Consider the following 13,200-nt stretch of genomic DNA (forward strand, 5'->3'; position numbering starts at 1 on the left):
TGATGTAAACGATGATGGAATATGATAAGTTAAAGTGTGAACACTATGAGAACTGAATTTATGATGTTGGATTTTGGACGAGCGTTCCAGGGAGGAACGTCTCATGTATATATATATTGAAAGATTGAATTGGTAAAGTATGACTATGGTTAGCTAATGCTGGCTTGGTCCATCCTGATATTCCGTGATGCTCATCTTCACGTAGAAGGGAGTAGTCATGTGTGGGAATGGCAGGAGGTCTTTCGTATCCCTCACTTAGCAGGGGCGAAGGATTAACCTCGAGTGGCAGCTGTTGAGGGTATCCCAGTTACTACATCACTCGGGTGCAAGGACGCCTGTAGCTACACGGTTCATACAGTCCGGACGGTCTGTCTTATATATCTTTCTATGTTAAATTACATGAACAAGTTACTTGATGTGTGTGTGAATCGAATTACGAACTGTATGTGTGTTATATTAATTAAACAGTATAAGCTTACCCTTGCATTTCCTTTGTGTTGTCTTGTCTATGTATATCCGTCTTGTCAAAATGCGATGATCATCCGTTGTGGATGTGAGCAGATGGTGATGCATCCCTTGAAGTCATGCTGGAAGAAGAAAATTTGGAGGATGCAAATCTGGTGGAAGTTGAAGTTAAAGCCGAGCCTTAGAGCGCTCCTTAGTTTAGTACTGTATATATATTAGTTCATTTTGGAACGTTCGGTTATCATTTTTGTAAAACCGTTCGTTATTAGTGCTCGTTATTTTTGAGCTGAAATTTGTACTCTGGAACCTTAAGTTGTTCTGTTTTATTTTCTCTGTAGTGGAATACGCTCGTTAATTGTACATCAGCCGTTAGGCTTTGAACCTTGGTTTCTTGTTAATATTAAGACTGTTTACTGTTCACTGTTAATTGTAATTAATTCTGAATTATGGTATTACTATATTTTGGGATGTTACAACGACAAATCATATAACAAAGTTTGAATTAATTTTTTGAAATTTCACGTATATGCGAAGCATATAAACCTCTTATGTTTCACTAAAACTATCCATATATTTGCATTTATTAATTTTTGCATAATTTTAAGATTGAGCTAAAACGTAGAATTTTAACTAGTTCTACTTGATTTATGTTCTAAAATCAACTATCACAACATTCATGTTCAAACTTAGTCTATCATTTATTTCAAACTCCCAATACACAATTAATCATTCTACGTTTTCAACCAATTACAATAAAGTTCTCATTTCTTAAGATTAACTTCACATTCCTCTAGATATCTTCTATTTTCTTCTAGTTTCACTATGGTAGGTTTGGATCTTAAAAAAATAAATTGTTAACTAAAAAAATTGTAAAAAGAAGGCAAAGGCAAACTATTTTAGAGATATGGTGATTATTCTAAAATAAAGTTTGAATAATTAACTTTTTTATTTATAATTCCTTTAAGCAATAAACTATTCAAGCTTCATCTCATTTTAATCATTTATACTATTAAAAAAATTATCTTAGTTCTTGTACTTGAAGTATACCAAGAATCGTACTTCCTTCTTTCAAAATCTATTATTTTAATGAACTCTTAAAACCTTTCATTCTATTATTTTGGGAATTGTTTACCATAGTACAAATATTCAATTTGATTTACAAACATGATCCTTCTTGTCTCCTTTCTCAAACCTTTCTAGTTGTTTCATATAAATTGTTTCTTTGAAGTTGCTTACAAAATTGCAGCTTTAGTATCCATTTGTTCCAGTTAATGATTGTTGACATTGCGACAAAGCAATCAAATATTTCAGCAAGTATACTACATAGTTTGTAAGGGTTGTATCAACATGGATTTGAAAGAAAATACAACGTTTTAATTAGTTTAACCGTGAATGAAATAATAAAAGGATTGCATAAAGTATAAAACAAAATTGATCTGTGAAAATAGAGCTGCTTGTTAATGGAAATACGTTATAAAACATTTTGGATTTGTAAAGGATTGACTTCCAGATAGGAAAAATGTGTTGAAACTTGCTACACCACGTTGTCCCTTTCTTGTTAAGGTTCAGTTATTAGTTATAAATGTTCTGGGAATTATCTTTGAATGTGACTTTAAGTCCATTCCTCACACTAGAACCTAAGATTACCAAATTGATTCCTCAGTGTCTGCTAGAATGGATCACGTTGAAGCCACGCCCTGAAAAGTTTATAAAAACATAGTTGCTCCTTTGTTTTAAAGGAGGCTTCTGGAAAAAACTTAGAGAGACTTTTAGAGAATTTCTCATACACTTTCCTCTGTACTTCTAAAGAATATTATTAGTGGATTAGGAGATGATGTCTCTTCTTTGTATTGAATTCTTTCAATCCATTATGAGGAGCTAAATCTCTTAACGTGTTAAAGTAAGATGTAACTCTTTGAAACTCTCTTGTAACTGATACTGTTTTATTTATGAAAGTATGTTTTTAATTATGTTTTTGTGAATTGGTTTATACTTGTTGTTGGATGAACTAATCACTCATCTTATTTCACTGGCTTGGGATTGAGTGAGAATTAATTCTAAGTTGTGGTCCAATCATTTCTCCTCTTGTTTTTAGATGCTAGGAATAGATCTAAGGCTCTAGCTGGTTATAGAGTCATGATCTTAATGCAGGTTATTTATTCAAGTAATCATCGAGGAATCATACTAAAGTTTGGTAATCTTAGGCTTTAGGTGTCAGAAATGGACATAGAGTTACCTTCAAAGAGAACTCCCAAAACATGATTAATTGCATCTTCATAACTAATAACTGAATCTTTAGAGGGATAAAGTGGTGTAGTCAAGCTTCAACACGTTTTTACTATCTAGAAGTCAATCCTTTACAAATCATAAATGTTTTACAACGTATTTCCATTGACAAGAAACTCTGTTTTAACATATCAATTCTATTTTATACTCTTTGCAATCCTTTTACTCTTTCATTTAGAGGTTTCCTTTGTGGATTTAGGCATCGTGATTTTGTGTAATAGCTCTTGAGATAGCTTCTATGTGAAGGAGCATTCATGGCTCAACCTCGAGTCCAGTTATTGAGGTTTCCCTTCAATGTAAGTTTTTTCATGTGGCTCAAGCCTCAAGATTTTGTTTCGACTACTCCAAAGTCAGTTTTGTCCAAAATTGCTTAGAATTCCTTCATTTTCTTGATTTTTCTCCTTTGACACTTTGTCGCAACCGGAATCGCGACGGGACGACGATCCAAATAAGAAACGAGTTTTAAAAAGAGATTTGGAGTCGCCACCATAGTTTATTATGGAAAACTATGGAAAAACCTCAAAACGATAAAGCACGGTCCTCGAAAACCAAAGATTGGGTTCGGGAGTCGGTTACGCGTGGGGAAGGTGTTAGCACCCCACAACGCCTGCCCTAAGGCAGTACCTTTAACTAAATGCACGAATATGATGTGGTTTTTCAAAATGTTTAATTATCCCCTAAAATAAAATTATAAATAAACAAAATATATTTTTTTAGTTTTTTGGGCCCGACAAGGATTGACCTTGCTCCTACGTATTCTCATTCAAAATGAGAAATCAGGGTTACGTAGTTCTAGCTAAAAGATTGTTTGTTGTTTGGAAAAGCAGATGTTTTTAATTTTTGGAGATTTTTTATGTTTTTAATATTTTCGAGAAAAAGAAGGTAATGAGTACTAGGCCGACGCGAACGGTCGCACGAGTACTCATACCTTTAAAATGATTTTAAATATTTTAAATTATTTTTGAAAAGAGAGATAACGATATTAAGCACTAGGCCGATGCGAACGATCACACGAGCACTCATACCGTTATTTACTTATTTAGGAAGACTTGAGAGTATTGAGTGCTAGGCTGATGCGGACGATCGCACGAGCACTCATACCGTTATTTACTTATTTAGGAAGATTTGAGAGTATTGAGTGCTAGGCTGATGCGGACGATCGCACGAGCACTCATACCCTCGTTTAATATTACATAAATAAGAGAGAAAGGTATTGAACACTAGGACGATGCGAGCGATCACACGAGTGTTCAACCTTCAAAACATATTTTTGAAATTTTATTTAAGAAGAAGAAAAGGTTTTTAGCACAAGGACGACGCGAGCGGTCACACGTGTGCTTACTCTTCAAAACGTATTTTTGAAATTTTATTTAAGGAAGAAGAAAAGGTTTTTTAGCACAAGGACGACGCGAGCGGTCACACGTGTGCTTAACCTTCAAAAATATTTTTTGTACATTTTTATAGGAAAGAATAAAGGGATTTTAGCACAAGGACGACGCGAGCGGTCACACGTGTGCTTAACCTTCAAAAATATTTTTGTAATAATTTTTATAAGAGAGAAACAGAGGTTTTTAGCACAAGGACGACGCGAGTGGTCACACGTGCGCTTAAACCTTTAAAAAATATTTTTTTATTATTATTATTTATTAACGTCTTTTTCGTGTTTAAAGTGCAGCAAATAAACTAAAATAAAAATAAAAGACAAGATCTAGGAGTGGGGTTATCATACAAGGGGTTACATACAGTAAAAACTAATAACCAAACAAATACTAATAAAAATAAAGAAACAAAAGCATAAAAATGAACCAAGGGAAACAACACAACAAAAATAGGGGTGTAGAGATTAAAAACCAGAGGTGCGGAGTAAAGTTGAGACTCTTTAGTTTGGGCCAAAACTTTTTTTTTCTCCAACTTTGTATCTGTCAGGGGTGCAAGGATGAAACTGGAGGTGCATCCCGAAATAGTGTGCACAGGCCCAATTCTTCTTTCTTCCTTTTTTTTTATTTTTGTTTGCACAGAATGGGCTTAAACCTGAACGAAAATGGAGTGTGAATGGAATTGTGCGTGTGGCAGGAGGAAAAGGACGCGGCCCAATAGCTAGGTCCAAAGACTCTTTATTCAGAATCCCATTAGGGGTCTGCTCACACCTTCTTCATTCTTCCATTTTCCATTTGCCAACTACGAAACCAAATCTCTCTTTTCCCAGCCAGGAACTCCGATGAAGGGGCATCGCCTCCGCACACACACTGCCGCCTCCGCCAAATCGACCGCCGCCAGCCGCAAACCAGGACGCCACCAGTGCGCTGATCGCCGCCACAGACCCCACTGGTTGCCGCGCCAAGCTTCTTCGAACCAGACCACCGTGAACCGCCTTCGTGGCGTTGCTGGTAACCACGCGCACCGCCGGAGTCAGCGTCAGCCCAAACTCCAGTCCGTCAGTTCCTTCTCTTTCCGCGTGGCGACAGCCGTCCGTCGAGCTAACGCCGCTGCTCCCGGGACACGTTCTCTCCGACATCGACGAGGTCTACTGCCGTTGATGCAGGGATGGTTTCTGTGAGCAAGTTGTTCTGTAAACTGAGGATTCAGAGCTGGTCCAGTCGCGTGAGCGTATTTGGGGAAGAAGCAGTGGTCGCCGAGAAAAATGATAGGTGGGAAGGCCTGGCCGAGAGTAAGAACTCGTAGAAGGGCGCGACAAGGAGCGACTCACGGTGGCTGGCGAGGGGATCGGTGGATTGGATGTTTCGGAGCTTGGAGGCCACGAGCGGTAGCTCCCTCTTCGTCTCTCTCTGTGATTTGTTTTGTACTTGTTTTGTTTGGGAATGAGGTGTGTTGTAATGGTGATAGGAAGCACGGTAAGGGTTATGAAGTGAGTGAATTCTTCCTTGTTTTTCCAATTGTTGAAGAAGAGGAAGGTGTTTCTCTATGCGATAAAATAGAGGAGTTGAGAGTTGTGGCGTGTGGCCAATGATGCATGATGGGTGTTGGAGGTGAGGAACTTGGAGTGAAAAGGAAGTGTGGTTGGGATGGTTACGAGTGAGGAGTCAAAGGTTGGATTTACGGATGTGTGAATGATGGTGAATGGGAGTTGTAGCAGGGGGATGGAGATGATGGCAGGTATTGGAGATGATCCCTGGTATTAAGTGTTGGAGATGAAAAATGAAAGATGAAGGGGATCAAGATGGTGATGTTGGCTGTGAGGGAATATGGATGAATAATGGATCCTCCAGATCGTATCTGGATTTTTCCCTGAAAAAGGAAAAATCGTTGGGGTGGTTACGGATGTGTGTGGAGCAGAGGGGTGGTGGAGAGCCGCAGTGCATGTGTCCGTGTGCGTGAGGGAGGAACCGTTTTTTCCTTTTCTTTTTATTTTCTTTTTTTTTTTTTTGCTTTCTTCTTTTTTTTTTTTTGCTTTCTTTTTTAAAATATTTATATGGAAAATCAAATGAAATAAAACAAAATAAAATAATAATAAAATTCATAAAAAAACATAAAATAAAATAAGATGCAATAAAAAAAGAAAGACCTATATTATTTATTCATCCGGACGAAATTGGGTGTTGACACACTTTATGGTAATCAAAATATGGAAAACAAGTCAAAGTGGGGTGATTTTTACGGATATTTAATAAAACAAAAACAAGACAAGGACCAAATTGATATCAAAATTAACTTATATTGAACATTTATCAATGATTAAACTAAAAAACCATGGCTACAAATAACCAAGTTCAATATGAAGGTAAATTGAATTTAGAAGCAAAACTTTTACTTTAAAAAAACAACAATTCAAACTTTTATTTGAAATAGTTTACATAAGAAAAGTTTTTTTAACAAGATTTTTAATCAAGGTCTTTAAGTTAATAAGTCAATTTTCTTTTTATTCAATGAACACATGTAATATAAACTAAAAAACAAGACAAACACAAAAATTACACCGGTTTACCTCTCAATAATGACTACATCTAGTTGCGTAATCACCCTAACCAAACAAATCCATTAAATCAAGTTTTTACATGAACTTTACAAGAAAAACAAGAAAAGTATAACAAACACTAGATATTAAACACTACAAGATCCTTACACAATTGTGAAACCCTCTCACAAGTGAATCTTCATCGCCCTAATGAAAATAAAATTTGAAACAATATAACTCTTATTGTAAAAAAAAATAAAGAGTCTGACTAACAAAAATGCTAGATGTTCTTCACCGAACCAAAGACATGAGTAGAATAATGTTAGAATCTTAATCTTTAACAAAAAAACTCAAACAACTCCAAGAAACTATTTTCAACTCATTAAAATTAAACTTTGCATTTTTAAAAGTTTTTTTAGATTATTTGAAACCTTTTCATTATATTGAATCATTTGAAAAACAAAAACATTAAATTGGTATAATTGTTAGAAGTGGACTTTAAGCCTAACTCTTATAAACTATGAATTGGCCTTATCTCTAGTCGATGTGGGACTTCCAACACACCTCCCTCACGTCGAGGTATAGCGTGGAATTAGACATTTTTAATGGGTGGTCCGATAGCTGTCCGATAGTGGGTAGAACAATATGCCCAGCAAACAATAAATATCGCTAGGATAGACTCTAACCATGACTTTGATACTATGTTAGAAGTTAACTTTAAGCCTAACTCAACCCCACAAAACCGACTTATAAGGTGAGGTTTGCACCCACTTATAAACTATGAATTGACCTTATCTCTAGTCGATGTTCGACTTCCAACAATAATCAAATAATTGAGAACAAATTTAATTGATTAAAATAGAGTGAAAATAAGTTTCAAAAAAGCCAATTTAATGAGTCCAATCGTGTTTTAAAAGTTGAAATCACTGGCTTTGTTTTTTAATTTCCTCATTAATCTACATTTCAATTGGTTGAAACAGTCAAATTAATTTCATCACATTAGTTTGTTATGAATATAATTGAACAAGTTTATAGTGTGAGATTGTCTATCTCAAACAATATATAATAACAAAATTATCCGCAAACAAAATACAAAGAAAGAGAGTGTAAAAAAGATAAAAGATCACACATTAAAAATAATATGGTTTAATTTGATTATTAACCTACTTCAATCTAAGTCTATCATAAAATTCACTATAAATACAAATATTACAATCAAACGATTCCTCTTAGTAAAATCTCGTGATCTTAATAATTTGTAGCAACTTTAACTAAGTGATAGTTACATGTTAAAGATAAAATTCTTATTTATAGATAAAATTAATCTAAGTAACTTTAAACACATGCACATACGACAAATGTACAATGCCTCCCATGTTTGGTCAGAAGCAACAATAGAAGATGCTCACAACTGATTATAAACATAAGATATTTTGGTCTTATTAGATGTTATAAAATACTTGCTATTAAGGGTAAATAATGATAGATGGTCTAAAAACCTTTAAACACATTTTACTCAATCAATAGTCACACCTATAATTACGTATATGTGAGTAGTTGAATATTTTAAATGTGTTTGAAAAACTTTTCAAATGAAATACATGGTATACTTATATAAAAAGTAATTACATAAATGGTAACCTAACTCATTTGGAATATAACGTGAATCTTTTTGTTATGAAACTTTATAAGAATAAAATATTAAAACTTAATTAATAAACCATATAAATGAAAATATCATACAATAAAAAGATGACGTGTTAACATTTCCAATAATAAAAAGAAAATTATAAAAAATAGATATTAAAATTGATGATTCTGTTTATATGGGATAGATATATTAGCAGAGATATAAATAATCTCTTGAAAAATGTGAGTAAACATTAAATAAATGGTTTAATTGTTTCCTTTGTCCCCAGTTTGGTTGAATTGTGTCAAATTCATCCTCATTTTTAAAAAAGTTTCATTGTCGTCCTCACGTGGTGTAAAAGTTTCATTGTCGTCCTCACGTGGTGTAAAAGTGTCAATTGAATCCAAACATAGAAAAAATTTGTGTCAAAGTAGTCATTTTTCCTATATCTCTGTGTCTTCCTTTCATACAATCAAGTACAGATATTCATTTTACCTTATCCAATTTAAGGCTTTTCATAGCTCCAGAGAAGTGACATATGAAAGGAAGACACAGATATATAGGAAAAATGACTACTTTGACACAAATTTTTTCTATGTTTGGATTCAATTGACACTTTTATAGCACGTGAGGACGACAATGAAACTTTTTTAAAAATGAGGATGAATTTGACACAATTCAACCAAACTGGCGACAAAGGAAGCAATTAAACCTAAATAAATTGGTGTCACTTAAGAGTGCCACAGACAACATCGTCATCAGCAATAATCAAATAAATAAAACGGAGAGAAAAGAGACCCTTGCATTTCAGAAACAAGAAATTATTGATTCATCCATTCAGTCCCAAAAGCTATACAAAACCTCTACTCTCTCTCATTTTCTCTCTGTCACTCTGAATTTCAGCTCTTGCCCATTTGATCATACGCTCACTTCTTCTTTCCTTCATTTCTAAAACTTCACAACTCTCTGTACAATTCTGCATCCATGGTGAAGACTCCGTTTGAGGAATCGCTGTTGATCCCTCTCATAAGTAATCACCGCTTCCACATGCCTCTGCTACGATCTATAACGATCATAATCAATTCCATTCACCCAAAACTTGTTTACCATGTTTTATTTTCGGCTTCTCTGGATTCTTTTTTCTTTTTAATTTTTGTTGCTTTCCCCTTTTTTGGTTGCGTATCCAACAAGTGTACTTGTTCATTGGGTTACTTGTGATTCCCTGATCTGGGAAAGTCAACAAAAAAGGGATTTTTTTTTTAATTTCCGTATGGAAGAGGGTATTTGCAGTTTGATTCATTTTGATTGGGATGATCAACCTCTGATGCGATTATTTCAACTTTGATCACAAAATTCTTTCTTTTTTTAGTTTTCAGTTTTTGGTTGTATGATTGTAGAATATCCCATAATTTGGGAACAGTGTAACTCTCAAAGATTTCTTCTTTAGATTCCATCACTTTATTTGGATCCTCAATTTTGATCATATGGTTTCACCCTTAATCAATTATAAGATCGGTCAAATTTTTAGCATGTATTTAAGTTTTTTTTTTTTTGTTTTTGCTCTTTCTGATCATCCTCAGTTTCATGACTAAATTCTTGCCTTCTGGTGTCTTTGATTTATATAGTGCTGTTGTGAATAGAGACAGATAATCATGTAATTCAACTGCATCAGATAAAAAAAATTAAACTTTGTTTCACTTTTGTTAGTATTCTTTTCTTTGTAGGTTTGAGACCTGAGATTTGCTAGTCAAATACATTCTTGAGGTACATGCTTGTTACAAGTTAGAACAATGTGTAGAGTTTCAGATGCTATAACCTGACAAATGGAAATTAAATTAATATAGTAATGCATTTGCATGTATTTTCATAATTCCCAGAAGTGTTAGATCCTCTCTTCTGCCGTGTTTGGGCACTGTATAAGGTTGGCAGTGCCCATGGATGCCACTACCAGTGGAACCCCAACTATACAATACCATAACATCCCTGATCAGCCAATTAATACCATTGTTGCCACACAATTGCCTACATTTCAACGGCAGCTACGCCATTGCTTTGGGGACTCCAGTCCAGGAGAGTTTCCCTTGTCTGCTAATCCCTCCATTGTCCTTCATGTCCTTACATCATGTAGCTTGTGTCCTCAAGACCTTGCTAAACTTGAGGCAAGTGCAGTACTTATTTGCATTTCGCCTCTTAATTTGTTAACTGTAATTACTATTTCTGGTACTGCTTGTTTCATTTCTGATCTGGTATTTTGTAGGCAACATGCTCCTTCTTCAAGAAGCCGGCAAACTTTGCTCCGGATTTGGATTTGTCCTTGTCAGAGCTTGCTGCATTGGACATGTGCCAGAAAAGAGCCATTTTTAAGCCAATGACGACTGAACAACAGCAACATTTGAAGCAAAGATGTGGTGGTTCTTGGAAATTGGTTCTGAGGTTTTTAATGGCTGGAGAAGCATGTTGCAGAAGGGAGAAATCACAGGCCATAGCAGGTCCTGGTCATAGCATTGCTGTGACATCAAAAGGGGCTGTTTATTCATTTGGGTCCAATAGTTCAGGACAACTTGGGCATGGTACAACCGAAGAGGAATGGCATCCTCGACCAATCAGGTTGGAACATTAGTTATTGCATTCTACAGTTCTTGTTGAATTGGAGTTAACATAACTAGGTTATGCTGCAGAGCTTTACAAGGCATTCGGATTATACAAGCTACTGCTGCGACAGGGAGGACAATGTTGATCAGTGATTTTGGGCAGGTTTATGCCTTTGGGAAAGATTCTTTTGGTGAAGCTGAGATTGGAATTCAAGGATCTAAAATGGTTACGTCTCCTCAGTTAGTTGAATCTTTGAAAAACATATTTGTTGTACAAGCTGCAATTGGAAACTTTTTCACAGCCGTTTTGTCAAGGGAAGGCAGGGTTTATACATTTTCTTGGGGTAGTGATGGCAAACTCTGTCACCATACTGATCCAAATGATGTGGAACCTCGTCCTTTATTAGGAGCTTTGGAGCACATACCAGTAGTGCAGATAGCTGCCGGTTTCTGCTACCTCCTTTGTTTGGCTTGTCAACCAACTGGAATGTGAGCTTCAGCTTTTTTTTTTCTCCTTCTCTTAACTGTTGGATTTTTCCTTTGGTAAGAATAGAATTGAGAGTTATATTATGTATGCAAGTTGGGCACTCATTCATCATTTTTTTTTTCTACGCCTATTGCTAGAATTAAAAGAGAATATTTTGTATTATGATTTATCTCTCTAATGCCAACACACATACATCTCACATACTGTTTTATTTAATTGTCTACACGTATTTTCATCCTAAGTTCCCTACTTAATAAATTATATTTTACCTTTCCTTTCATTTTTATTGTAATAACTATCTGTGTGTGTGTGTGTTTATTGATTGATTATGTGATCTCCTTCTGAAATCTTAATAGGTCTGTCTACTCTGTTGGATGTGGTTTGGGTGGGAAGCTCGGCCATGGCTCAAAAACTGATGAGAAGTATCCTCGTTTGATCGAACAATTCCAAGTGTTAAACCTTCAGCCAAAGGTGGTTGCAGCTGGTGCTTGGCATGCAGCTGTGGTGGGGCAGGATGGCCGGATTTGCACATGGGGGTGGGGTCGTTGTGGCTGCTTGGGTCATGGTAATGAAGAATGTGAATCTGTACCTAAGGTGGTGGAAGAGTTGAGAGATGTTAAAGCAGTTCATGTTGCTACAGGAGATTACACCACCTTTGTAGTGGCTGATAATGGTGATGTGTATTCCTTTGGTTGTGGAGAATCTGCTAGTCTTGGCCATAACCCTGAGAATCATGAGCAGGTCTGCTTTGCTTCTGCCTTGCACTGTGTTTTCTTTGTGAATTGTTCTGGCTTGGTTCAAAGGAGGTCGCCTTCCTTTTATTTTGTGCAATCATGATATGACAGTTGAAGATTCAAATCTGAATTACATTTTCTTGTAAATGCCTTGTATGAAAGTTTAACCTTATGTTTGTTCTTGTGCAGGGAGACATGCATGCAAATGTGTTAAGTCCAAAGCTTGTGACTTCAATGAAAGAGATGAATGAAAAGGTGGTGCAGATTAGTCTGACGAATTCCGTATATTGGAATGCTCATACCTTTGCCTTAACTGAATCAGGGAAGCTGTATGGCTTTGGGGCTGGAGACAAAGGACAACTAGGCGTAGAGCTTGGTGCCAACCAAACTGAAAGAGGAAAGCCAGAGCGGCTTGATATTGATCTTGGTTAACTATGTTTGGTTGGTGTAACCCTAATTCTTTACACCATCTCATACTCTCTAATTTATGCTCACCATGCACAGTATTTAGTGTTTCAATCCCTTGTTTATTGTGTAAATATAATCAAAGAATCCATGGATGATGTCCGAGCTAGGCAAGATAACAGGGGCCTCACCTGCAGCCACTTCTAAGGTCGTTGACGTTAATCTTATATAGGCTTCAACTAGATTCTGATATTTGAAAATGGTGAAGCTTCATATACAGCTCAGTTGTCTTCACTTTCTTGGTTATCCCATGATCATTTGCTTAGATGAAGTTGCTTACACTTACTAATTTCCGATTCTCTTCATATCACTCACTCTTTGTTTCATGATTGAATTTTATCTCCTATAAAATCAAGGCCTTACACAACTGCTAATACATAAAACTGGGCAAGATATTGAGGTAAGACTGAAGTGTTTGAAGAATTTTGTTGGTAGTGGGATGGAGAACATAAAATTTAAAGCTTGCTAAAATTAGGAAAAGAAAATATAGATCTGGATTAAGTGTCATCATGGATGATGAAACAAAAAAAAAAGTTATAGACCATGAACAAAATTTGGCTTATTATCATACATGGACTTCAGACGATGAAAATGGTAAATTTGCTGGTCTTATTTGTATTATAATGAAA

At 35.6% G+C, this 13,200-nt stretch overlaps 1 protein-coding gene across 3 annotated transcripts; it reads left to right on the forward strand.

Annotated features, from left to right (window-relative positions):
* The first annotated feature begins 9,089 nt into the window (after positions 1-9,089).
* Positions 9,090-12,817, forward strand: LOC124848744 (ultraviolet-B receptor UVR8-like). 3 transcript variants are annotated; one of them, XM_047326626.2, is made up of 7 exons: positions 9,090-9,324; positions 10,019-10,058; positions 10,172-10,453; positions 10,552-10,901; positions 10,973-11,374; positions 11,729-12,113; positions 12,296-12,817. In XM_047326626.2, the coding sequence occupies exons 3-7, from the start codon at positions 10,229-10,231 to the stop codon at positions 12,536-12,538; spliced, it is 1,605 nt and encodes a 534-aa protein (XP_047182582.1). In that variant the 5' UTR covers positions 9,090-9,324; positions 10,019-10,058; positions 10,172-10,228; the 3' UTR covers positions 12,539-12,817. The 3 variants fall into 3 exon arrangements, with proteins under 3 accessions (XP_047182582.1, XP_087959629.1, XP_047182506.1); XM_088103503.1 differs by having other exon boundaries at positions 9,090-10,058; XM_047326550.2 differs by having other exon boundaries at positions 9,090-10,453.
* The last annotated feature ends 383 nt before the right edge of the window (positions 12,818-13,200 follow it).

Source organism: Vigna umbellata, chromosome 1 (genome assembly GCF_029865625.1).
Source record: "Vigna umbellata cultivar VRB3 chromosome 1, Vumbellata_1.0, whole genome shotgun sequence".
NCBI classification, from domain to species: Eukaryota; Viridiplantae; Streptophyta; class Magnoliopsida; order Fabales; family Fabaceae; genus Vigna; species Vigna umbellata.

Bases quoted from the DNA above. Each gene is read 5' to 3' on its own strand.
- LOC124848744 (XM_047326550.2), top strand. From the start codon at position 10,229: ATGGATGCCACTACCAGTGGAACCCCAACTATACAATACCATAACATC. The intron at 11,375-11,728 runs GTGAGCTTCAGC...AAATCTTAATAG, and splicing joins GCTTGTCAACCAACTGGAAT to GTCTGTCTACTCTGTTGGAT. The intron at 12,114-12,295 runs GTCTGCTTTGCT...GTTCTTGTGCAG, and splicing joins ACCCTGAGAATCATGAGCAG to GGAGACATGCATGCAAATGT.